General features: G+C 40.5%; 3 protein-coding genes across 7 annotated transcripts in view; 1 reads left to right on the plus strand and 2 right to left on the minus strand.

Annotated features, from left to right (window-relative positions):
- LOC102296362 (mitochondrial import inner membrane translocase subunit TIM16) overlaps nucleotides 1–9,485 on the minus strand; it is a 112,577-nt gene extending 103,092 nt beyond the window's left edge. For both annotated transcript variants that reach the window (XM_014340627.2, XM_014340625.2), the window contains exons 1-6: nucleotides 9,353–9,485; nucleotides 7,683–7,779; nucleotides 6,521–6,601; nucleotides 6,287–6,357; nucleotides 5,101–5,287; nucleotides 3,951–4,027 (exon numbers count right to left, since the gene is read on the minus strand). In XM_014340627.2, coding sequence (XP_014196113.1) covers nucleotides 3,951–4,027; nucleotides 5,101–5,287; nucleotides 6,287–6,357; nucleotides 6,521–6,601; nucleotides 7,683–7,779; nucleotides 9,353–9,412 — 573 coding nt within the window. In that variant the 5' untranslated portion in view covers nucleotides 9,413–9,485. The remainder of the gene's footprint in view (nucleotides 1–3,950; nucleotides 4,028–5,100; nucleotides 5,288–6,286; nucleotides 6,358–6,520; nucleotides 6,602–7,682; nucleotides 7,780–9,352) is intronic.
- dnaja3a (DnaJ heat shock protein family (Hsp40) member A3a) lies at nucleotides 9,411–14,891 on the plus strand. 2 transcript variants are annotated; one of them, XM_005943993.3, is made up of 12 exons: nucleotides 9,411–9,618; nucleotides 9,841–10,110; nucleotides 11,115–11,257; nucleotides 11,344–11,427; nucleotides 11,531–11,737; nucleotides 11,876–12,028; nucleotides 12,111–12,258; nucleotides 12,859–12,923; nucleotides 13,039–13,167; nucleotides 13,259–13,374; nucleotides 13,458–13,555; nucleotides 14,098–14,891. In XM_005943993.3, exons 1-12 carry the CDS (start codon nucleotides 9,411–9,413, stop codon nucleotides 14,118–14,120), a joined length of 1,644 nt encoding a protein of 547 aa, XP_005944055.1. In that variant the 3' UTR covers nucleotides 14,121–14,891. The 2 variants fall into 2 exon arrangements, with proteins under 2 accessions (XP_005944055.1, XP_042084556.1); XM_042228622.1 differs by lacking the exon at nucleotides 14,098–14,891 and adding an exon at nucleotides 13,713–13,983.
- A 1,838-nt stretch (nucleotides 14,892–16,729) lies between these two features.
- On the minus strand, nucleotides 16,730–21,960 carry hmox2b (heme oxygenase 2b). 3 transcript variants are annotated; one of them, XM_014340634.2, is made up of 7 exons: nucleotides 21,895–21,960; nucleotides 21,155–21,304; nucleotides 19,878–19,993; nucleotides 19,650–19,767; nucleotides 18,959–19,450; nucleotides 18,554–18,677; nucleotides 16,730–18,465 (listed from the first exon to the last, which is right to left on the minus strand). In XM_014340634.2, the coding sequence occupies exons 3-7, from the start codon at nucleotides 19,943–19,945 to the stop codon at nucleotides 18,338–18,340; spliced, it is 930 nt and encodes a 309-aa protein (XP_014196120.1). In that variant the 5' UTR covers nucleotides 19,946–19,993; nucleotides 21,155–21,304; nucleotides 21,895–21,960; the 3' UTR covers nucleotides 16,730–18,337. The 3 variants fall into 3 exon arrangements, with proteins under 3 accessions (XP_014196120.1, XP_005944060.1, XP_042084554.1); XM_005943998.3 differs by having other exon boundaries at nucleotides 21,853–21,956; XM_042228620.1 differs by lacking the exon at nucleotides 21,895–21,960 and adding an exon at nucleotides 21,491–21,804.
- Between the last annotated feature and the right edge of the window lie 5,064 nt (nucleotides 21,961–27,024).

A 27,024-nucleotide genomic window follows, 5' to 3' on the forward strand; every position in this document is an offset into this window, starting at 1 on the left:
CCGCAACAGCCTAATGTGAGGAGCTGACAGCAGGCAATACTCTAAAGGCAAAACCATCGGCACTTTTAAAAATATACTATGCTAACTGTGATGCAGTTAAACTCACAAAAAGATGAGCTCTGTGCAACAGAATATAAATAAAGAGCTACATTTTTCCGATTTTTTTAACTTGAGTAGTAAACAAGGGTAATAACTAACGTTCTGCTTCTTTCTCTGCCTCTCCACTCGTGTGTGAGTGAAGCCCACCCACGAGTATGATGGCCCAAAGCTGTGTCTTCAGGCCGCTGTGACCTGGGGCTAAGCCAAAGACTCAGAAGGCAGACATACACACAAACACACCCACATGGGCCACAGCCCACCTGCTGCCAAAATGCCAGATTTGGTCTAAAACCAATCTATGAGCTCTAAACTATCTCTAAGTGGTAAAGATTTATTTGTGGAGCTTATTTTGGGAGATAGTAAGCTGGTGCTGCCCCTAACAATTATGTCCATGATTTATTTGAATTATGTTGTTAATGCTGAAACCTTCAATGCAAACTTAGACTAACCAAACACATACATGTCGACTCTCTCACATAAGATATGGAAGAGGACACCAGCTTGTGCAAATACACAAATGAGAGGTTTCTCACATACAGATGTCCTCCAGCAAGCAAACGCGAACACACACACTCAAATAAGCAAACACACCTTGTTAAGCCTATGACAACAACAACACATATAAACTTTACCTAAACTCATAAATGCAGAGTGGCCAGATAGCCTTGTGTGTGTTTATGAGTGTGTTTGTGTGTGTGTGTGCTGAGAAAGCTGCTGTATAATCAAAGTGATGGAGCCTCATTCTCAAGCTGCTGTTAATGAGTTTTCGCCACTTGTGTGTTGCACACAACTTTCGCATGTGTGCAAACACACACACAGATGCTGGGAATCTTCGGCCAGGGCTGCTCTCTCACTCCAACTTCACTCATCAAACACACTGTCCTGCCAGCTTGTTGTTTCCCATGGTTACTAGTGTAGTGTAACTGTGTACTGGCAGTTTGGGATCACACAACCTTTTAACCAGTGATTTTGTGCTCTGTTTCTCACAGAGCACAGATAAAATTCAAAATTCAAGGTGAACCGTGGGGCATAAACCCACAGACACCTCACTTCCAGACAGCATACCACCCAGGCCCGTCCATCATTCAGATAAACAAGGGCCTACCTCCATCCCTGCTCACACTACCTGTGGGTTTCATTGCACTGAATGCTGCCTTTCTCCACAGTGTGTCATAAATACACATCTCTCCAGGTTCAAATGAGGCCTGTCATGATTCTTACTCCTCAGGGTGGTGGTCTCCCCTTCATCTTCCCCCAACCCAGCCCTGTGCGCAGTGTTTACCCTACAGGAGGGCTGGAGAGATTGGACCCACATGTTGGCAGGCCCTATTTGCTTTAATAAGCTAGATTGGGGAGACTGAAAGGGGCCTTTTGGTTAAATGACACCAGAGCCCAATGGGGCAAGAATCTCAGAGGCCTCACAGCCTCTGATCTTGCACCCCACCCCACCGCCACACCTCTGCACACTTGTTTCTGAGGTGCCTGGTTCTTTCCGTCTAAGTCTCACTTTGGACAGAAAGGCTTGTTAGCTCCGGTGAAGGCTATTATCCTGTCAACTTAATGTCATCATTTGGACACAATCCATGACTGCTGGATTAATTTGTTACTTGTCAGAGCAAAGACAAACAAAGGGAGCCTGGGCCAACAATGTTACCTGTTAATTACATGCATGTGGTATCTTTCTGTGTCAAAGTTTATTTGGTCTCAAGCTCAAGTAAGCTCATTAAGTATTTGTCATATTTTCATATCAATCACTTAATTTGAGCTTTTAGTAAAGTTTACTCTAGTGCATAATGTGACAGTTAAAACAGTGTACAACAGAATAATATTTAAAAAATGATCCCTGGGCTCTTTCTATATTCAAAATATACTCATCAAATAATTCCCTCTGAACTTATAAACTTCTATTCCTAAACAGATTTAAACCACATCCTTTCTTCTTCGCCTAAATTATTAACACCCAAACAGAAAACCCTTTGGCCATAAAGACACAGCTTTCCAGACTTCCTTTCTTGAGCAATTAATTTAGTTTATTTCATGCTTTTCCTATAAACCACATACCCAGTGGAGATGTCAAACAAGCACTGTTCACCAGATTCTAATTCTTCTTATTGGGTTTGGGGCTCAGGGGTCAGGTGGGGGCAAGACAAAACAAAGGCCTTGATATATTTATCCTTTGTACGCAGCTTGTTTCCATTATTAGAGCCTTTATTGCCAAGAGACTGAAGTTTCCAGTCTGATGAAGAAAATCTCCACAGGCCTTCTGTTTTAATATGTTAATAATGATGCCAAAAACATTAATAAACGGTAAATTACATCTTTTGCTATAAAATTGGTTTTCTAAATTTATCCCCTTTTCCCCTCTAAAGACCTGCTCAACAGTTTCTGATCTAATGTGTAATGTGACCCCCACCCTTTTTTATAAGTTTGACCCGTGTTAACAGTTTTCTGAAATTAACTCATATAAACAGATAAAGTGCAGCAATGTTCAAAGTGGGGCTTTCTGCACTCAGTGTGAGACACTGACTGCATCTAGTGGTCACAAACCACAACTGCAACTAGAGCAATCAACCCTCCGTCCATATATTAGAGGGTTACAGCATTCACTTTAAATCACTGTAACGTACAGTCACAGTAAAAAGAAAGTACGTCTATGATTTAATGCATTAGGATTTAATGAAAATAATCTGTCCCTAAAAGGGTCTTAATATTTAGTAAATACAACCTCAGATGAATTACATCACACGATATATTATTTTAATGTGACACCATTATATATTTAACAAAGTCAAAATGCAGAAGCAGTATGTGAAAAACTAAAAACATCTTTACTGATTCCATAGGAATTAAGAGAGTAAGTACCAGCCACGTGCTGCTAATCAAATGTACTTGATTAATTGATCATCAGTAAGTGTGAGCACCTCCATAAAAGCAGAACTTTTGTCAGTTTGCTCGATCAGTCCAAAGAGGACATCAATTTCTCTGAACTTACAGAAGCTGTTTTTGTTGCTCATCAATCTGGTTATAGAGTCATTTCCAAACAATCTGAAGTCAGTTCAGTGAACTAAAGTATTCACAAGTGGAAAACATTCATGATTGGTGCCAATTTTACCAGCAGTGAAAGCCCCAGTAAATTCAGACTGTACTGACCTTGGGGTGAACTGACTTTAATGTTCAGACAAACAGCAAAAAACCCAAGACCTCTATCTTAGACTCTACAGGCCTCAGCTAGCATGCTAAATGGTAAAGTTCAGTAAAAGGGATGGGGAGGGTTGTCTTTCTCCTCTAAAAAGAACATGCACGGCATTTCAGCAAGAACATGTGATACCAACTTTTAAGCACAGTGGTGGAGAGGTGATGCTTTGGGCTAGTGTAGAAGTGACAGGGCCTGGACATTTTGCAGTTATTGAGTAAACCATGGACTCCTCTGTAAACCAAAGTATTCTTACTCAAATGTGAGCCCATCTGTCTGACAGCTGAAGCTTGACCAAATTTCTATCATGCAACAGGACAATGATCCAAGGTGAAAGACCCAAGGTGTTACAATGGCCTAGCCAAAGTCCAGACCCCAGCCCGACTGAAATGCTATGGTGTTACCTTAAGAGAGCTGTGCATAAGAGAATGCCCATAAAACCTCAATGAACTGAGTGGGCCAAATTCCTCCACAATGATGTGAGGGACTGATAAAGAAAAACAAGTACTTCAAGTTATTGCTGCTACAGCTGGTTCTACAAACTGCTGAATCGTGAGGTTTCCTTAGTTTTTTTTACACAGTACTTACACAGTACTTGTGCATTTTGGCTTAGTTTTGACTAAGACTTAACATCCTGTTCAGGTTGAGCTGTCCTCACCTTGCAGGAGGAAGCCAAAAGAGATCCATCGAGTTTCCAACCGAGACTCTGCACCTGGTCACCGTGCTGCTCTAGAACTGCAAACACGCAATGGATCTTTTAAAGTGGTAGAAACTGGAAATAATGTTAATGTTAGACAGTGACAAAACAATGACAAAGAAAGTTAAAATGGTTTGGAAAGAAAGAGGGAAGCGAGGACAGATTGACAGCACAAACACAGACAAGACAAAAAACAAAACAAAACACACACATCAATGTAAAGAGGTCACTTCATGAAAATGCAGGGAAGAGATGAGGCCATAAATCAAGCACACAGTGTTCAGAAAACACAACAATAAAAGTATGAGTGGTTTACACCTTTCACTAGTGTAGGCATATGTAAGAAATTCAAAGCATGGCACGTGTAAGCTGAAGTGCCATAAGTGATCACAGCATAGCTTGTGTGAATCATTTCACCATGACACACACCAAAAAATGAAGGGTGCTCTTGTTAGGACAGTGCCACACAAAGTAAAAGTGAAGAGCGAAAAAACAAACAAATAAACACAAGAACCCAAACACACGCTCACTTAGATGCACATTTTCTCATTCAGATCTTGCTCCTTGACCACACATGGAAAGAAAACTACAAATGAGGGCGATGAAAGACACGGTGTCAGGTTGCATCAGCAGTGAGCAGCAGCAGCCAGGCCAGCTGTCATGGGGGGGGAGAAGGAGGGACACAGTATATGTGTGTGGGTTGGGGTTGTTTTTTGGGTTGTTTTTTTTTTTTTTTTTTTTGGGGGGGGGGTGAGGCCAGAGGATAGTGACTATATCCTGAGGCCAATCCAAGGAGACTGGGGCCAGGATTGCAAACCAAAACATTACCTCTGCTGCTCCAGCACTTAGACAGAGCCACAGGGCTGTAAAACGTAGGCAGTGTCAGTGAGAGAGTCTCCAACACAAAAAAAGGGCAAGCACTTCACTCCACTCCATATATAAACTTTTGTTACACACAGAAACAAAATGCGGCACATTTACTGACAACTAACTGACACAGACTGAAATGTTACATGTGAAAAACAGCACGGCACATGATGTACGAACAAAGATTTTGAGATTTGTTTCAAATAAAAAAATTAAACTGTGCTCAGCTGCTGGTTGTAGTTACCTGCTAGCGGTGCTTCCTGGCAGTTGGTGTCCCAAATCTGAGCAGACTTAGTGGTGCCAACAGCCAGCAAGCCAGAGGAGGTGGGGTGGAAGAGCACCAGCTCGAGCCTGCCCTGACCTGGCCGCAGGGTCAGCTCTGGACTGCTGGACTGCTCCTGCGCCAGATCACACAAACGCCACAGCTTCACCTGCGCACACGAAAGGACTAAAAATAAAGATAATGGCTCTTTCTCCCTCTTCCTGCCATCTCTGTATCCATTTCAGGGAAAAAACAAACCTTCATCCCTTTTCTCCCCCTCTCCCTCCTCTTAGCAAAACAAACAATACGGCTAGATCAGGTGATTCTGAATCCTCCCTTAGTTACACTACAATAGGCCTAAGCTGCTGGGAGGATTCCCATAATGCACTGAGGGTTTCTTCTTCACTCACTCACTAAATGTGTTTATACATGACTCTGCATTTAATCATTAAGTATTATTATTGTGTGGCTCTCTTCTACAGTGTGTTTTTTGTCCTCTCTCCCTCCCCTCACCAACCGGTCATGGCTAAGCTAAGCAACCATAAGACTGCAGGAGCTGTGGTTGTCTAGCCTCACAAAGGGAACAAACTGTGTGAAGAAGATCAAAACAGCATGTAATTAAAATATCAAAGTGTAACATCAACCAGGCCGTCAAATGATGTATTTCTCTAAATGTTGAATAATTTGGGGTCTGGGCTCATGTTATGTTTCTAACATCAATATCAGATTACATGAAAATTTATGAAAAAGAGTTTATATAAAGTCTAGTTAAGTCAGGAAAAACACACAATTGAGATCACGTTTCCCAGACACAACCAAGCTGGTGAAACAATATGACGTGCTGGCAAAAGATAAGAGGAGAGAAAGTGTTTTGCAGATGCGGGGCATTGCAGATCGCTTTGATTCGTGTGTGCGGCAAAAGTTGCATATCTTTACGGGTCTGTGAGGTAAACCGAGCTGCTGAGTATGAAGACGCAGGACCCCGCTCAGCACATTCCAGTAAGCTGGGGCACCTGTGGCTGAGAGAAAGGAGTCTTCAAAACGTTTAAATAGGAAAAACAATTCAAAATCCTGGCAGGAATAACAAGGCCTGAGACGATGGAACGTTGGCTTATGAGTATATTTGAACGAACAAGGTCAGAAAGAAGTAGGACACTGAACAGCTCACCGTTTCATCTACTGAGCATGTTGCCAGGAGACTATCATCAAAAGGAGAGAAGTCCATGTCAGTCACAAGATCTGACAGGAGAGAAGGAAAATTAATTAATAGACATTAGCATAAGATATTAGAACCAGGTCATGTGTCTACTTTCACTTCTGAGAAACATCATGTAGATTTCTCATGTGATTTCTGTTTTTAAAGAGTTTAAGAGGCAATCAAAAGGATTAAAAAAAAAACTACCAGAATGGCAGGAAATCTGGGTGACGGCCCGCTGGCCGTCTGAGTCTGGTTGGACTGAAGACAGGCCCAGCATGCCTCCACCTGTGGACACATACAGCAGACAGGAAATGTCAGGAATTATCCTTTCAAAAATTCAAAATGTTTCTTCTAACTGTGTTTGATTTTTAGGTTATGTTATCTTGATATTCTGAACTTGGGTAACAGCAGTATAAACATGACTCATACTGTAAAAAGTGGATACTTCTATCTGACAAAGATAAGCCTGAGTAAATTCAAATGTATTTTTAACGTGATGATTTTATTTAAGAAGCGAAAAAAACAATCGATCCAAACCTATCTGGCCCTATTTGAAAAGTAACACCCCACCCTTGTTAACTCATGATTTAACTGTAATTAACCACATTTTTGAAAAGCTGAGTTCAGTTTCAGTAATCAACCCAGGTTGGAAAACCTTACAAAGCCATATCTAAGGTTTTGGCATGTCAGTGAACCACAATGAGAGCCATTATCCACAAATGAAGGAAACTCAGAACAGTGGTGAACCTTCCCAGGAGTGGCCGGCACATCAAAATTACTCCGAGAGCACATCGACAACTCATCCGCGTTTGGTGATCAGCTCACACCCAAAAAACGATGATGCAAAGCACAACAGCAGGTCCACCTCTGAAAAAACTAAATGAAAGGTTTGGAGGAACCCAGTCTTGAACCTGATTGATATCCTTTGGCAAGACCTTAAACGGCTAATTTATGCTCAAACACCCTCCAATGTGGCTGAATAAAACAATTCTGCAAAGAAGAATCAGCCAAAATTCTTCCACAGTGATGTAAAATACTCATCACCAGTTATTGCAAAGACTTGATTGCAGTTCTTGCTGCCAAAGGTGGCACAAACAGTTAGATTCAGTTTGCAGCCAATTGCTTTTTTCAATTACTTTCTCAGACAGGGCTAGGGAGATGAAATGATGAAATAATAATTTAAAAAAATGTGTTTTGTATTTACTCAGGTTATCTTTGTGTAATATACTTTTTTTGATGATCAGAAACATGTAAGTATGACAAACCTGCAGACAAAAAAAATCAAGACATCAGGAAGGGGGCAAATACCTTTTCACAGCACAGTATAAGGGAATGTTACTGTTCTGCCAAACCTTTATAGTCTTACCAGCCTGCTCAGTATTGAAAGCCACCAGCTTGGAACTTGCTTTGATGTGGTTGCCCTGGGAGGCAAAGGAGCCAGCACGGACATTGTTGATCCACTCCTAGTGGAAACACATGGGTTTAATAATGCGCAAGCATAAGTCAATGCAAAAAAGACCACAAACAACCATCTCCTCTTTGTTTCATAATATTAAGCCACACACTGTCACAACCATAAAAAAAAAGAAAAAGAAAGCAAACGCTGCAATAAACAGGAAGGATCTAACAGAGAGCACACACACATGCACGCATGAGTGGGAAGGAAGTGGAAGTCCTCCCTGCTTTGCACAGCAGAGAACTCTTAAAACTCTTTCATAACATTAACAAGGCAAGAGCAGCTAGAGGAAAGTGTGTCTGTACAGCATGCTCCAGTAAGTACTGCTGCGCTGCTATTCAGGAAACTAAGAGCAATCCTGATGGTCATTCAGCCGCTAAAGGGCACTTTGACAGCTCCGACAGCCTTGCAGAAGAGATGTATTGCTGCTCTGTTCATTCATTTCAAAGCACTCTTTGCATTTATTGCAACAAAACTAGACATGTTTGTGTCAAAAGCGAGGTAGACAACAAATGCAAATACATCACACTAGAGGCCGTTTCAATCCCAAACAAAATCACAACATATGACTTAACTTAAATTCCTCGATCTAAACCACATATAATGCTGATTATTACAATAACTGAGTCTAAAAAACTTCTAGTTATATCATCTGAAAGACAACGTTATGTTCACTGGTCACTTTCTTTCACTACCTTTTTTTAAATTCCTCTGCAGGCCTATGATTTGAAGTAGCTTTGACATAAAATTGCTTTCTTTTCTCATTCTAGCCACATAATCCTGCATCTCCTCTTGACCAACATTTCACCCCTGCACTGAGTATAAAATGTCAGCACACAGACACATGACTTCACATTAAATCTGCTCTCCGGTGCAAAGGGCTAGTTTAACATTCACAAGAGCAAAGCACCACCTGCTGTCTTAAACCCCAAGCACAGATTTGGAGAGATACCACTGTTTCTGTGTATGCCAAGGATTGCCTCTGCTTTAAAAAATAATAATAATAAAAAGCTGGGGATTACATTATAATATACACCTCACAAAGCAGAGCTTTAGGCGTTTAAAGTTGAGAAAGAATTGGTCCAGATTTGTATGCAAGACACTGCAGTCCAGTCCAGACATGTCAACAATTGCAATCTGCAGGACTACTATCACTGAAAAAGAGGCAACTGTGGTAGTTATATGGTAGTTATATTATTATTATTATTATTTTCCTTTCCCAGTGGGGAAATTTTATATTTTTTCCCATTGGCTGAAAATCTGAGCAATCAAAACCATATAATACTGCAGCAAAGAGCTAATAAGCTATTTTAACACAAGTATGGTGATGTGCATCACCACAGCATCCTATCACGGCTGACAGCAGTGTGCAACCACAATGATTTCAGTCTTCACTAAGAGCCCACAGAACACTTGCATCTCCTGCTCTGAATGCTGTGCAGATTTCCAGATGCAGGAAGTTCAACATCCCTTGCAAACACGCAGGCGTTCCCCACAAAAGAGCACACCACAGAGCTAATTACCAACGCTAACGCTAGCTAGCAAATCTGCACCTATTCTGTCGCTCGCAAGCTACTCACATCTTTCTTGGCAATTTTCGGAGTGGTGTTTTTGAATTTGGAGGTCTTAAAGCGATTCATGCTGCCCTCTCAAACTGACTTTCGTGCCTTCCGGGTGTCTGTGTCGAGGTGGCTGGTACTCGGCAAAGGAGGGTTCCTTCTACAGCTGACAGTTCAGCCTTGCCGCTTAAGTGTTCGCTCGCTTTGCTCCACGGAGCTGTCCGACAGGGCGGGAGATTTGTTTCTGGATTGTTGCTGTCTTCACGCGCTACGCCGTGTTGCAAAAGGTGTGCATCCTCTTTCGTTTGTCACTTGTTATGTTCGATATACAGAGGAAAGTCAGGGGAAATTGAATAATTTTAGCCGGTCGTGATTTATATGATGTGACTTCTTAAGCAGAATTTATTTTAAAAAAGAAAAGGTGATTTAAGTTAAATTTTCAAAGATCATGTTTTCTTGAGAGAGTGACATCTCGGATTAAACAGAATATCTTTGGGGGGGGTTTTTAGTGGGTGACGCCCACTGTTTCCCGAACATGCGCAGAGCGTCTGGAGCGGCGGCCAGTGTAGCAATGATGGCGTCCTCGGCTGCTCGTTGCTCCTCACGTTGGATTACAGTCGCCGTGTCTTCAGGACAGCGGAGAGCTGTCAGTGCTATTGTGTGCTCTGGACATGGAGAAGTCCGGAGTTTCTCTACACTGCGGGCCGAAAAACTGTGGCGCGATGGGAGCCTGGTGTGTGGCGGAGTGGGGAAAGCGGTGACATTGAGAGGGCTGTCAGGTAAGAGCTGTGTTAGCCATATGGTAGTAGCCTTAGCTAGGCTAGGCTAGGCTATTCTAGGCTAATTGTTTTGAAGTTCACTCGAATGACGCAGGGTAAGACAGCTAAATAAAAGTGCCCTCATGACGGCTCAAGCAAACACTGAAGAAAAGACGAGCTTGGAGACCGGCGCATTTTTATGATGCACTCTCAAAGTTGATCAAATGTGATGCAGTCAGTCTTGCATACTTTGCAGCCATTAAGTTCAGTTTGCAGGAGGCCGATGCCGGTGTTACATTTTGCTGTCAGACTGTAGATTTTGGCCTGGTCAGTAACTTAACACTAACATTAGACCCGTCAGTTTGACTAATTCACATGCTCCACATTTGGAGGGGGCTTTAGGGATCTATGTTGTTTCTAGAAGCTTCTGTCAGTTAGGGTTAGTCTAAGGATGCTTTCCATTCATGTCTTTTAGCATTATTTGTCACCTACACTCGCTAACTAACCGCAGAAAACAATGTTAAACACACTAATTAGTGACACAGTTACACAAACACCTACAGAAATATCCACAGCTTACTTACATTTTTATTCCACATCTTATTTTTCAAGAATTGTGTTATTGGAATAATCCCACAGAGGAAACCATCTAACATGATCCACAATACTTCTTGTACAGTGGATTTGTGGACAGATGAGCCACAACTTTAACTTTTTAGTTAAAAATGCACCACTGCATTTGGAGAGACATCTCATTTATCCACACATACCTCTTAGGATCACAGTGGGGCTACAGCCTATCCCAGCTGATATAGGCTACACCCTGGACAGATTGTCAGTCCATCACAGAGCTAACAGCGAGACAAACAACCACACATTCTCAGATCCACACTCTAGTGTTATTTGGTTGTAGATGCATCCAAGTTTTACATTAAAGCTGTCCTCCATCTGGCGTCTTTTTACTTGTCTGCATTTCTCTTTAAATGTCTTGAAACTGTACTCACACCTTTCACCCTGCTGAACAGTTCCAGGCCTCAAACCACCAAACGCTGTCTACACTCAGTCCTTTCACACAAGTGCCCCTGCCAGCAGCAAACAGGACTTTTACCAGGTTCTTGGGGTACCTCGCACAGCAACACAGAAGGAGATCAAGAAAGCCTACTACCAGGTCTGTTCCTGCCTGAGATGCAGCTTGAACTGAGCACAGTAGTGTTTGCAGTAGCTGACGGTGTGTTCATGTTTGCTGTCCCTCAGATGGCTAAAAAGTATCACCCTGACACCAACAAAGATGACCCACAAGCCAAGGAAAAATTTGCTCAGCTGGCTGAAGCTTATGAGGTTTGGTTTTGGGCATTAATTCTACTCTAGATTTGCTTTGCTCATTGAAACCTATGAAACATCTCCAGGTTTCACCATTATTACCTTACTTTGTTCTTCATAGGTTCTTAGTGATGAAGTGAAGAGGAAGCAGTATGATACATATGGCACAGCGGGCTTTGATGCAGGTCAGGCGGGTAGAGGGCAGCATTACTGGAGTGGACATGCCAGCAATGTAGATCCAGAGGAGCTCTTCCGCAAAATCTTTGGAGAATTCTCTGGAGGCCGCGGCTTTGGAGACTTCGGCGCCATATTTGATCAGCCACAGGAGGTTAGAGGGATATTGTGAAATAGGGTGAAGTGAAGACGAGCGATTCCTTAGCTGATTCTAATTGAAACAGTTTATTTTATCAATCAGAATGTCCTCTTCTTACATGTTTTGTTTGTTTGTTTTGTCTCCCTCTCATAGTACATTATGGAGCTGACATTTACTCAGGCAGCAAAGGGAGTCAACAAAGAGATGTCAGTTAACATCGAAACAGCCTGCCAGCGCTGTGATGGTAAAGGCCACGAGCCAGGCACTAAGGTGCAACACTGCCACAACTGCAATGGTTCTGGCATGGTAAGAGCTCCAACAATCATCTCGTTTCTATCTCTTTTTTTTTTCCAAGTGTGTTATTAAACATTAATTTTCCCCGCTATAGGAAACAGTAAATACTGGCCCATTTGTGATGCGTTCCACATGTCGGCGCTGCGGTGGCAAAGGCACGGTCATTTCCACCCCCTGCCACTCTTGTCGTGGCACGGGACAAACCAAACAGAAGAAGACGGTGATGGTTCCTGTGCCTGCAGGTCAGTCACACTCAAGTCTGTTTATCTGACTACTGTTTACACGCTGCAAATACCTCAAGGATATGTTTGCATTCATTTTTAATGAGCAGGACCATGTGCCAAAGCAAGCTTTGCTATAGGCTGTTTCACAAAGTTATTGAAACATTGCCTAAAAGGGCAGCTTCACTGATGAACATTGAGTAAAAGATAGTTAAATCACTCAGAATTTGAAAGAAGGCAAAGATAAAATTACTCTTAACTAGTTAAATACATAATGTGACTCGAGTAATGTAATCAGGGTTATTTTGGCTCCTTTTTTGTCCGTATAGTTATGCATATTAAATTGAAAATGGTCTTGTGCCAGAAAGTTAATTAGCTCTGTCCTAAATGTATAATTAAATAGTTGTGGACTGGAGGATAGTTTATCTCTGTGTTGAGGTGTTTAGTCTAGAAAAACAAAATAGACATTTAATCTTAAAAATTTAAAGTATAAATTTAAGCGACATATCCTCCCTGTACCTTTTAAAGCCTGCTGGTGTTGGTCTTAATGGGATTATTCTTTGAGATGGATCGTTCCAGTTAAAAGTAGTTTTAATTAATACTACATATTATGCCCTGCAGGAGTGGAGGATGGTCAGACCGTGAGAATGCCGGTTGGAAAGAAGGAGATCTTCATCACATTTAAGGTGGGTATTTGTTGCGCATCAGTTGCTGCTATTTAATGCTAATCTCACAGCCAGACCTTCCAGAAGGGTTTCCTTCTGAGCCTCTTTAATGGGATTGACGTGTGATTGTGACCAGGTCCAAAAAAGTCCCATATTCAGGAGGGACGGCGCAGACATCCACTCTGACCTTTACGTATCTGTGGCGCAAGCCATCCTGGGCGGCACAGCGAGAACACAGGGCCTATATGAAACTCTGAATTTATCTGTAAGTAGAAACTCTTGTTACCCGAATAACAACAACTTTGGGCAACATTTCAAACACATTCAGTGTAACAATTGACTGGATTTGTCTTTAGATCCCTACAGGCATCCAGACAGACCAGAAGATCCGCCTGTCAGGGAAGGGAATTGCTCGAGTCAGTGGCTATGGCTTTGGAGATCACTACATCCACGTCAAAATTAAAATACCCAAGTAAGACTGCACTGACATCCTTGCAGTGTAATTTAAAAATGTATTAAATCACAATAAAGCTAAAACCTTGTTTTCCTGTACAGGAATCTCACAGATAGGCAAAGAGCTCTGTTGATGAGCTACGCTGAGGATGAGACGGACATAGAGGGGACGGTAAACGGTGTCACTGCCACCACCACAGGTACACAGCTTCATCTGGTTTCCTGCTTTTTTCATTACCTACTTCTACCTTCTTCTGTGGTTTTTGCTGTGTACTTCTGGTCCACTGAAATAAGATTGAGAAAGGAATTTCTGCGTAGTTGATAAACCTGGCTGATGGAGTATCAATCTCTGTCCAGGTGGGGGCAGCAGTGGTAGGCGGTCTGAGGCAGGGCAAAGAAAACATGACAACAAGGCAGAGTTGAATCAACAAGTTGGCTTCTTCTCCAAATTAAGGAAATTATTTAGTTCGTCCTGACAGCCACAAACCAGGTAGGACTGGTTACTGATTTATGTTCATCTCTCACTGAACCTTTTTTTCGTGCTGTTGTTCACAAACAGTAAACTTTTTTTTTTTTAATACTTTGTTATCTGGTTTGTGGCTGTCGCATAAGAACACAGTGCATTTAGCCAGTTTAGGGATGTATCAGGTGTCTGCTCCTTATCTTTTCAATTTGGCTGCTTTTCTTGTTGTCTTAAGTTCTTTTATTTTTTTTAATTATTTTTTTTTGCTTCCTTTTCAAGGTAAAAGATCTTCCATGAACTGAGAGCCTCCATCAGTGTGTCAGAAGACAAGTAGGAGGACAACGGAAAGAGGAATACTGGGATTTGGACAACTGTAGTTCTGGATGGAGTATTACAGACCTACCTACCCAGCCCTGTATCAAAAACCAAGAGGATTATGCACTTTGTACCTCTGCCAAAGTGGATCCTGGAACAAGAGACCAGTCCCCTCTGTCGAGCATCCATAGAAGCAATGGTGATAGCAAACACTTGTAATTTCTTATGTCACTGTTGATTTTCTATTCTTTATCAGAAGAGAAACATAACGGTGATAACAGCATCCACATGCGCACAAATAAGTTATTGTATCCACAAAGACTTCAGGTGCAGTCTAAAGTTTTATTCAGGGTTAAACAATCCTGTTATTAATCTTTCAGTTCTGTATGCATCAGTTGTGTTTTCATGCTTCATGCTGCCAGTCCTGGCAGGATAAACATCAAAATAAAGTTTGCTGTGGTGGGCTGGAGGTGTGTCAACAGTGGAAAGTAAAGGTCTCAGAATTATCATAGAAGATCGAACTGAACTGTTCAAACTGTGAAAACTGATTTATTCTGCTCTGTCATGTTGCATTATGAGAGAGAAATTGATTTTAATCCTCAACCACAGTCCACATGTACATAAACAGCTGTAGAGCATACATTAATGCATCAATGTGCTATATAGAAGAGATACTGTACAGCTCTAATAAAGCTAGGGCCCAGAAAAAAAAACCTTTTATGTAAAGTACAGAAAAAATAAAGTTCACAATGCTTTGACTCTGTCTGCACCTTAATGTTTAACATGTCTTTGTATATGCACTGATCGTTTCATTAGGTACACCCATAAACACAGATGCATTACAGCGCTACTGCTCCGGCACTTTTACATTTTCACTTTTTGTTGACATTGTCATCTTTTTATTGTGTGGAGGGCATTTGTCAGAGGCAAGATTTAGAAAAGTCAGCACAGGTATTAACAGCTGTACTACATAGCTGTAAGAAATAATTGGTAAAAACTTTAGATAATATTATAACCTAACAGAAACTAAAACTAAAGAGAGTTCCTCTGTTTTTCAAGTTCATTTTTTCCCCCGAAAGTAGTTTTTATATTGTTTTTCAGATCTAGTTTTAATTTTGCCTCATACCCCCTCAGGGATGGAGTTTGTGTGATTCTCAAGCTCTGGTCCTCTACAGGTAGATGAAAGGATGTTGATTTTAGGGTTGACAAATCTTCTATAATAACCCTGTGAAATTGCAAATATCTCATCAAATCACGAGAGGTGGTTTCTGTCCAAGGCAACAATCTCTATCCTTCATTGATAATACTGTATGGTTCAAAAACATAAAGACAACAGCAGGGTACCAAAACACTATTACTGCTGGAGAAACACACACACACTTTAAGCAGGATGAGAAAGAAGATCCTGCAGAGCCTGGGTTCCATGGAGATGAAGGATTTAGCGCGTGTAATCAGCCAAAACTGTAGAAATTATCCACTTTTTTCTGACTCTTTATACCCTTTTTTTATTCTTATGTATGAGTAATGAGCTCATTCACTTTGCTTTATATGTGTAAATGAGTAAACTCATTCCCACACAAAGTGTCTACATTACCCTGTGCAACAAAAAGGTGATGAGCGAAAATAAAGGAGCATCTCTCAAAGGCTACGTTCACACTGCAGGTGTTAATGCTCAATTCCGATTTTTTGATCAAATCCGATGTTTTTGTCTGCTTGTTCACACTACAAATAAAATGCGACAGCAAACGTGCTCTAGTGTGAACGCTCAAAGCGGCCCGCATGCGCAAAAGAACATGTCACACATAACGCACTCTGTTTAGACCCACAGCAAACAATATTGTTTGACTGATGGCCCTTAATATAAAGACTTCGGACTTCACGTTTCCCAATTTTTGCTTTAAGTTATTTTGTTATTTACATAATAATGTAGATAACCTAATAAATATCCTTATTGCTGTTTTAGAGAGGAGCGGTGCTTCAAAGGATAGTTGCAGATTTCTGTCAGAATCTGCAGATATTTCAGTACAAATAAAATGTTCACGTTTCTCCAACATTGTCTTCCCAACAGTTTCACTGACATCTACGCTGGATGGCCAGGAAGCGTTCGCGATGTCTTCTCCGGCGCTGATAATTGGTGTATGTCTTGTGTCAGTGATGTAAAAGACGGATTTAATGCGACATGACCGTTCAAACAGCAGTCGCTTTCTAAAACATCGGATATGTATCGGATTCAGTACCACATACGAAAGTAACCCATCGGATTTGAAAATATCGGATTTGTGCCGTTCACACTGTCACACCATGATCGGAAATGGGTCGCATAGTGTCAAAAAAATCGGATTTGATGCGCTTTCGCCTGCAGTGTGAACGTAGCCAAAGGTGTGCCAACATTAAACTTTAATTCAAAATCCAAAGAGGCAAGCATACCCTCCATACCCTATGAGTAACATAACCTGGCACCTACAATTCATCTGTTATTAGACCTTTAGGTGACAATGAATGTATACAACAAATCCATCTCATGTTTTACCCAAAATCGTATAATTACTGTAGCTGTATGATAGAAAAGCCAAACAAACAAAGGAGCAACTACGAGTCAAAAAGAATTTGTTTTATTTCTTCATGAAAACAAAACATGTCTTTTTTCATTACTGAAAGCATAACATACAGTTTTTCCCCACTCTCATACAAAGAGATTACTCTAGCCAGTTACTAGTAAAGCTCCAGTTAGATACAGATAAGGATTAAGAGCAGAGTCAATGAAAATGCAAGAAAATCAGAAATACATATGACTCAGGCAATCACTCCACGTTTAATCTACGATAATAGGTCCAAAACTACTGAATCATTTTGACACTAGCATTATAAAATGGTATTACATGGAAACTACAGGAGCGTATCGGCCTATCCCTGTATTTGTCCTCCATATATGATGCATAAAGCCATCTGTCATCAAAAAATACTGCACATCCACTTATGTGCAGTATTTTTTTGTTTTTTTGGTTCTCTGTGCCTCAAGTGCTTTAAGTTAAAAAATACCGTTACTGTGTTAGGATAAAGATTATACTTCAACCACAAAATACATACAGTACACACTTCTCTGTGCTTAAAAAAACAAAACAAAACTCAATATAGGTGATCATCCCACTTCATACATTCACAATGCATACTGATGAACGAATGGACACATAAATAAGTGCTGAGCTGCTGAAGGTATTCTCACACAAATTCATCTCATGAAAGAATGTGGATGAAGCGTCATTAGTACAAAAATACAATCTTCCTCTTAAAACAGCCGCACGCACCTCTGTCCTAATATAGGCTCCCGTTTGCCAGTAAAGCTGAATTATTACAGTGAATTATTCATATTGGATAGTTAAGCTCTGCAATCAAACCAACAGGCAAGTTTGTTTGGTTTTGTTGAACAAATACAAGGTGCACTGTCACATAATTCTGAAAGCAGAGAAATTATACAAGTGAACATGCACCAGGAGAGATTAAAATATCCTGTATATGTTATTAGTATGTGAAGACTGATTATTAATCAAGCTTTTAACTGCTATCGCCCGTCTCAACAAACAAACCGTTTCGAAATATTTGAAGCTGAAGCTTAATGGATTAATGAAATTTGGGTTTCCCATTAACTTTGCAACTGAATTACTGTGCAGAAATAAAGATAATTATATACGAGGAGTCAAAGTTTACACTTCCAAATAATCTTCTTACTAAAGGCTTCAGTAGAAATCTAAAGTGCACAGCGAACTTTACTAATCACACAATTAACTCACTCTATGTTCAATTTATTATTAAGGAATAAATACTAAACAGCCAGATACAGTTGTGGAACGAAATGTCGCTTCAGTAAGAAAATAGGAGATCTACATGAGGTCTCGAGATACGACCAAATGCAACTGGAAGGACACAGATTGGAGGAATAATGCAGGAGGAGGTAGAGAATTTAAAAGATGAATAAATCTAGCGTGATGGATGGAATTATATTGGTCCTATAGATCATTTTGCTTGAATTTAACTGTTCCATATTTTTGTAAGCTTACATTATTATGCAATATGTAACAATAAATAAACTTGGACCACAAGCTATGACACGGTCCACATCTCGTGGAAAGATCTCAGTGTCCTTTACTGTCCTTCCTGTTACAGTCCTCTTTTCACACAGCAGCAGAGTGGCAGACGGAGCGACAGATCACATCAGATACCACGCAACCAGTCCAGCCAAGGCAGCAAACCAAGTAGCAAACAGGACCTGTCCTGTCGGGTGTCTGAGAGCAGCCATGGCCAGCTGACGGACGTATGCTGTTCCACCTGATGCCGCTGTGACACAAAGGAGGTCCGGACAAAAGCTTAGTTAGTGACAAGAAACGGTATCACTTACATATATTTACAAAGGTAGTACACTTACCCATTTTGGCATTGTAGTAGGGACATTTGCTGATGTCTCCACCCATTGCTCCATGAACGGGCATGCCAGCATCTAAAACATCCTCCTGGATGGTTTTGCCGATCTCTTCTAACTCCTCAAACACCTGCCAGAACGAACGTGAAGCATGTGAGGTTGAAATATAAAGTCTACAATTTGTTGTTGGATAACACAGATAGATGAAACATCTATGAGTAATTCAAATACTTGGAAAGAGCAAAACTCATAAGGTTGATGGCTGGAGCCCCGATTTATTACACTACTGAAACAGAAGAACCTTGCACGTCCACCACCAACGGTGCTTGAATGCGTTTGTGTATAAACAGGTGAACTGGAGACACACTTGTTCAACAACTGAGGTTTAAGACTTAAGGCTTGGCCTCTCACCTCAATGTTGAACAGAAAAGCCTTCACAGCCTCATCCACCAGTCTCTTCTTTGTTTCCATGTCCAGTTCCAGCTCATTCATCCGACTTCGATACAGCTGCTTGAATGCTTTGGCGCTATGGATGGCATCGAACTGGTAAAACTCTAAGCCCTCTCCTGTGGGCGGCAGCTTCAAGGCTCTCTGTGCCACCTTCTTCAGCACCTGCCCACCAGATAGGTCCCCCATGTAGCGAGTGTAGGCATGTGCAACCAGCAACACTGGGTCCTCCTGCCCTACTTGATGGATGCGGTCCACATATTGTTGGGTGGCCTTTGAGCAGCTTGCGTGGCTCTTCCATTCTGGACCGTAAAAGTATTCGAGGTCACGGGCCAGAGCTTCGTGGCGATGCAGCTCAGCGGGAAAATAAAGAGGAGCAAAATGGGGGTGATCCTTGTTTCTTTCAATCTCCTCCTCCAGGGCCGTGTATGTGTAGTAAAGCGCCACCGCACCAAGCTGAGGGAAACAAACATGAAAAGTTGGTGTAAAAGCCACTTTTTCTGCCCTTCTTCAAACACAAGCGTAACATGAGCTGTCTGCTTTGTGTTCTTGTTTCCACCAGTTTTCTATAACACATTTATTTGCAGGCTTTGCTTTGTGAAGTAGTCTTCTATATAAAAAAAGGACATCGTCTACCTTTTTTCTTGACACTCACCTTGAAGAGCTCTTTGCGGATGCGACCCCTGAGGAAATCTTTCACAAACTGAGTGTTCTCAGCCTTTTCGTGAATCTGCTTGGTCCCTGCTGCCAGCATCTCAGACAGATCCTCTGGCCTGGAGAAAGAAAGGAAGTTTGGTTTGTTACGTATGTGGCAAAACTGAAGCAGGATTATTCATTTCAAATCTTATTAACACAGATACTATGTTACTGGAAGCAGCTTTACCTGAGGGTCTTTTCTTTCTGCTCATACACAGGCCCTGCACCATTGGACACATTCCCTGTTGTCTCCATCTTCTCCAGTGACTTATTGATATGATGTTTCCTGACACCTACTTAACCCTAAAAATCAGAACAAAGCATTTAACAAGCAGTATAGTCACATTAAAAAGTATTATCACGCTCCATAATTTTTAATCTATATGCTGTCAAGGTAGAGTGCTGCCGTACAGCTGCATTGCTCACTGCAGCACTCAAGATCCAAACAAAATTAATAGCATACAAGAGCTAAAAGGACATTCAGAAACACATCCTCTACCAAGAAAAATGTTCTGTCTCACTATCCTGAATAAAAATGTCAAGCACTGTCTCTTAACAAAGCAACTTCAAATCAAACCTGGTAGTTTCTGTACCTTCCTCCTGACAGATGATTTGTTTTCCTTTTGTCATCTATCTCACAATATTAAAGAAAAAACAAAATTAAAAAAGGAGGGAGAGCAAGTAATCTACTAATCAGAGGGTTGGTGGTTTGAGCCCTGGCTGCTCCAGTATTAATGCCAAGTATCGTCAGGGAAGATACTAACCCCAAGTTTCTCGTTTAAATATGCATGAATGTTAGACAGAAAGCACTTCAGTAGAAAAAGCATAGAAAAAAGTGCCTGTATGAACAGGTGATTGAGGCAAGTTGTATAAAGTGCTTTGAGTGCTCAGGTAGAATAGAAAAGCGCTGTACATCCATTTGCTATTTACCATCTTGGGAGCAGAACAACATTTTTCCCATATGGATCTTTACATGACAACTGACATAACCAAATTTAAGAACATTTCCCAGCCTGACCACCTCTGACTGCCCTGAAGCTAGAGAACTACTTACACTATGTCATTCTAATTTATAGGCCAAATATCTGCTACTGTGACTTCAGGAATAAATAATTTCAAAAGTTCAAGTCTATCATCACTGGAAGTTTTTCAAGGAAATTGGAGATCATCAGGCTGGATGCTCTGGGTCAGTTGACATAGAATGAGACCAATACATTACGCTATTAAAACAGTTTACCTAGATTAGTGGTTAAGAGTCCACAAAACCTAACTTACAATAAAGTGTGTAATAATAATAAGTGTGTAATAATAATAATAAGTTTGTAATAATCATATCAGATCCATAATCATAAAACTAAGTCTGTTTATGGTGTTTGACTTACTGTCAAATACTACCGACACCAAAACATAAATATCCCTTGGATATTTAGACGTACATTAAATAACAGCAGAATTAACTCTTACCCAAGATGACACAGAGGTTAATCAGCAAACGAGTGAAGCTAATAACCTCTTCACAGTGGCTGTCGTCCCTGAGTTAATGATGATGGAGGTCAAAGAAATAAAGCCTTTTGCCACTTAAATCCAGCGGCTTTAAGCCTCTGACCTGATTTACTGTAAGACAAAAAAAAAAAGAAAAGAAAGATAAGACAGGGTCAGAGTGAAAACTGATACAGTACAGACGGGCAAGTGCTGGCTTGGTTTACAGAGATAAGCAGCATCCAGGCAGGTGTGACCTAAATCAATGCAGCCAAACAAAAAGCAGCTCAAACAACACAGCACAGGCCTTCTGGCATTTACCGGGAGACTCCAAGCATAACTCGCACAATGAGCAAGCAAGTGCCATACGAGGAGAGCCTCGTAAGTGATTTAAATCAGCTGAATCCCTCCAATCACAGATCATGTTGTAAAACCACCTTTTATCATCACACGAAGGTTAAACCCGAGAGTTCGTCCTCTAGCTTCCCACAGTGGGAGCATCACTTTAACAACCACAGCTAACTTTACTGAACAACGCTAGCCAAGTTAGCTGTAAGCTAGCTAACATAACATTTCCACAAAACACGCTTAAGATTTGAGAAATCAGCGGTTTGCCACACACCAGGGGCCCACGTCTCTGTTCGTAAAATGTAATAATGCTAAATTACAATGCCACAACAAACCTTCTCTGCACCGTGATAAGCTACCTACAGCTACAAAATTACCGTGCGGAGGTCCAGAGCGAAACTACGTTTAACTCCGCCCCTTCGATGATCACATGATACTCTACAGGATGCTCTAAGATTTGTAGTTCTCGCACAGGACTACAGGAAAAAAAAACTATCCAGAAAAAATTCCGTATCTTCATAGTATTAGGCTTTTTGTCACAGCGAAAGGGCTACTGAAAAAACTATTAAAATTGGCTTTAATAAAAGATGTAGCTGAATAATGAAGAATTTCAACTAAATCATAGATTTTAAATAGCTAGTCCCGTCGAACTATCTGTTTATTACTCCAATAATTGAGAAATTCATGTAACTATGGAGAAAAGGGCAGTAGTATGTCACAATAGGGACAATAAGATAGGATAAACTTTATCCCAAACAAACACAGAATACAAGCTTAACAAAACAGACTATGACATGACCAAACAATAACTAACCTGGAATGAAAATAAATGCTTTTAAAAAAGTGAACTGAAATAGAAATCCATCCATCCATCCATTTGCTTTCTTCAACTTATCCACTTCAGGTGCATTGAGGGCTGGGGACTATCCAAGAACCAGGGTACATTCAGGACAGGTTGTCAGTCTGTTGTAGGTGGGAAAAAAGATGCAATAATAATGTACAGCTAAGTAAAACATGTCAAAGAAAAGAATTTAAACTAGCTTACTGACTGTAGTAAAGCAGCATAGCAAAAATCAGAGGACATACAGTGGGTAAGTGTAAGAGTGTAAGGTGTTTTGACAGCACAGTCTTGAAATAAACTGTTAGCATGAGGTGATGCCTTGCCAGACAGATGTGTAAACTGTAGAGAGCGTGAGGTATGAAAGATTTACTGTCAGAGCTGAATCAGTCTGTTAGACAAATGCTCTGCTGCTGTCCAGTAAATGATGCAGAAAGTGGTCAGGATAACAGCAAATCCCAGAGCCAGCCTGATCATCCTGTAGGTGTCACCAGGATAGAAAATCTCCAAAATTTTCCTGCAAATGTTGAAGATATAGATTCATCAGAAGGCAATCTCCAGCACCTGGCAAAATCAATGTTCATACTATTCCTCAAGGAAATTTTTCATGGTAATGAATACCAAACATGCTGGTTTGCATGTCATTTAACATTAGGGATAATCTTTTCTACAGCTAGATATAGTATGAGACACATCATAAGTCCTAAATTACAGAAATTGGAACCTAGAGAGAAAACCAAGACCAAATCAAAAAGCTACAAGAGAATAACCACAAGATGGCCTTCATACCAAATAAATGCAATGGTTTGTCAACAATTACTGCTGTTACTGTTCCTATGGGAATGAATAAAAGATAAAGTAGTCCAAGTTTTAATGGATGCTCATTTTAATACATTTTAAATTGCAACACCAGTTGCAAATCAGGACGTGATTTTAGTAAAACCATCTGTAGCTCTCTATCAGGCCATAATGAAGTAATTGCAAGTTACATAACCTGATAAAACCATCACTGGGTTTGACAGCAATTATCCTTGTAATGGCATTGTTTATGGCAGTGTTTTTAAATCATCTCATCAGCTGGTGTTCAGTGATGTGCCCATTTTACCCAAGCTGTTCTCTAGTTTCACAGGACTTGCTGCACAATATCCACTAATCTGACGTGGGAACAATTCAATGTTCTTCCTTATTGGCGCTTCAGGTGATGCACCTATGAATTCAAAGCTTTTGAATAAAACACTGGCCTCATACACTGGTAAAATCATAATGGTTTTCTGTGAGGGTACAACAGCTTGTCCCAAACACATTTGTTCCATAGATGAAGTTTAACATGAGGGGCCTCACCCTCTTCCCCCTCTTCAATCTGTGACTGACTGGATCATGACAGTCAGTAACAGATCCAAGTGTGATAATTACGTTTTGGGTGTTTTTGTGCATAGATGTTTCGTGTATACTCATCATGCATATGTACAAAGTGACTGTTAATGTTGCCTGGAAGATTGATCCATTAGTAAAGGGCTAAAAGCCCACTTGCATGTTGTAGCTGTGAGGGCACGCACGTGTGTGTGTGCTTTTGTCCAAATGTGATTGTCAGAGCCTAATATTAGTCTGGCAAGCCGGCTGCATTGTCAGATGTGTGGCTGGCAGGGGGGCAGTTGAGTGCCTCTCCCCCTCATTCTGCTGCTGAGCCACAGGAGCCTGGTGGGGAGGATAACAAGATGATTCACTTCCCTGCAATGGGGCCACAAAGCTGTTGCCATTAGATGAAATTGCTTTGGGAAGTGCTTTTGAGCTACTGATACCGTTCAGAGCGGGGGGGGGATCAGTTTAAAAGAAGAAATGTTAGCTTTAAAGCTGATTTTTCCACACAAAACATAACATTTCTTTACACTGACAGCTGGATAAGTCTCTCAGTCTGTTTCACGGCTACTTAGTTTTGTTTGCTACTCTGCTTTCCTGTGCATTCCCTTTGTGGTTGAGATATAGCACGCGGTCCATTTTACCCTACCACTATCTGACATAGTACCTGCTGGGATCTGATTTTTATTTATTTATTTATTTAAAATATGTTTATTAAGATTTTTGATATAAAGAAAACAAAACAAAACAGACAACACAACAGCAAGGGCAAAAAAAGGCAAAAAATCACACTGCATCAACAAAGATCCTACTTCAACACTGGCAAGATACAAAAATGAAATGCTAGGGTGGTAGACTGAATTATCGATCAAAGAGGAATTTGTTTTAATGCATGATCTAAAAATGGCTGCCACACATTAAAAAACTTACTAAGTTTGTCCTAAAAATGGCAACAATACAGAAAAATGAAACATTACATCTGCATTGCTTCACATGTCAGTGACATAAGTGGGGGAAAAATAAGTAAAAATGGCCTTCTTTGATGAGGACGTACTTTGTCAGTTATCATTAGGTTTTCTTAGTTCCTTCCCTGCATTAACGAGGCAAACTGCCTGTTAATGAAGAGAAGTGTGAAGCCCCTTAATTTGGGATCAGTATAGAAAAAGAATAACACAACTGTTGGGATTTAAATGAGCATGACTTAATAGGAAAGTGAAATGTCATGCTGGGAACGTCAAGCGCAGGCTTTTAAAAGCAAGAAAAACAATGTGGTGCACACCAAGAAGACATGTCAATCAAATCAAAAGAAAAGGCCCATTCCTTTCACTCATTAGGACCTCTATTAAAAAGTTCAACTTACAAACTAATGAGCGTCTTTTTAAAGTTCAATTAAATTCACTGAGTTTCCTCAGTCGGTAAAGTGGCAACAATAACTGTCAAACAAGGGGAATAAATGAATTTAAAGTAGTGTCTATTCCTGGAAGTTTCTCTTCATTTTTCTATTGCTGGGGATATTGTATTGGTGCAGCTGCTCACCAGCCCCTTCACTAGGTACGTCTTCCTAGTACCAGGTTAGACCTTCTTTTAGCCTTAAAAACCTTAATTATACATTAATTCTTTAAGTCATAGATTCATCATGGTGCTGGAAACATTCCTCAGAGATTTTTGTTTATGTTGACATGATAGCATCAGATTGCTGCAGATTGATTGGCTGCCCATCTGTGATGTGAATAGAGCCGCATCCCAGAGGTGCCCTATTGGACTAAGATTTGGTGACCGTGGATAGCTTTTTAAGACAATGACCTCCCTGTCATGGTCAACAAACCAGCTTGAGATGATTCAAGCTTTATTACTTGGTGCATTATGGAAGCAACCATCAGAGGATGGCGGCCATAAATGGATGCCACAGAAGGTTCAGTTGGTACTAAAGGGCTCAGACTTCCTCAAATCAAAACCACTGAAGGAGCTGAAATTGAAATGGTCACAAAAGTATTTAGGCATCATTATAGGTCAGAATTTATCATTTAAAGGTCACATCTTTAAATGTTTGTCACTCCACTTGAGGAAACACTTCGTATATGCAACGTTTTTGTTCCTTTATTGGATTATGAATTTATGTGGCCAGTACCTAAAGAGGTTGGATACCATCTACCATTGTGCTGTATGTTTTACTGCAGGCCATGAAAATCTGGCACATCAAAGTTCTCTGTATACTGGTGCTAAATAGGTATCTCTGTACGTCTGGAGACTTCCTCATTAGTTGGTTTTTGTATATAAGTTTTTGCTTGGGCTAATGCCTTGTTATTTGTGAATATTTATGTGTGCAAAAAATACAAGTAGTACAGTATATGTTCTCACAATATTTTAAATGTTTGCCCCAAGAGTCAGAGCAGGAAAACGTTTGGAATAATCTTCACTTGGACCTGAAATTTCCAGAACTGGTTACAGTGGGGGAGTTTAAGTCCATTTAAAAGGAGTGAGAAAGTAGCTCTTTTGGTCAGTGTGACTGTTTTTGATGTTGCTCTTGATGTATTATTGCATATGACTTACATATTTGTGTCCACTTGTACTGAATGTCAGTTTCATTTCCTTCTTACTTATTATATTATTTTGTGTTATGTTCTCATTTCTAATCGCACTCTTGGCCATGACTCTCTTGAAAGAGATTTTTAATGAGACTTTCAATGAGTCCCACAGCATTAAACCACCACCACAAGCATCCACTGATACAATATTTCTACCTAATAAAGTGGCAAAAGATTGTGTATTATAGACTAACAAAAATTAAACAAGTAATGACATTCATGCCCTTACAACAGAACGCGCAATACTGCAAACCTGGTAAATATAAATGAAATCCACCAAAGCTTGATAAACGTTTTATGAGAGGAATTATTGGCTCCAACAACATCTGATTGTGCTTAATGTCTCAGTTCTCATATGTGTATTTTTACTTCATTAGCAGCAAATTATCCAACAGTTACTCATAATCTGCCTCTGTTTACACCTGCTTTCCAGACATTTCTCATGAGGCTCACTCAGACTGACAGCTGTAAGTGTAAGCAGGTTACTTGGGAATGTTACTGGAACGTTTAATGGTTGTGGTTATCAAAAATAATCAGCAGTGTTCTTCATTTTTGAAACTTTCATATATTATGACATGTTTATGAGTCAACTGTATGAGTACCAAATGAGAAATTAAGACTGGGTGAGTACTGTTGAATAGAAACGTGGTAATAAAGAATTCAATAATCTAATCCAGTCCTTCAGTCTGACGTCACTAGCCGTGTCTGGACCTAAACTCCGCTGCAGG

The sequence above is a fragment of the Haplochromis burtoni genome, unplaced genomic scaffold (assembly GCF_018398535.1).
Source record: "Haplochromis burtoni strain Fernald_Lab_line unplaced genomic scaffold, NCSU_Asbu1 Contig_336, whole genome shotgun sequence".
NCBI lineage: Eukaryota > Metazoa > Chordata > Actinopteri > Cichliformes > Cichlidae > Haplochromis > Haplochromis burtoni.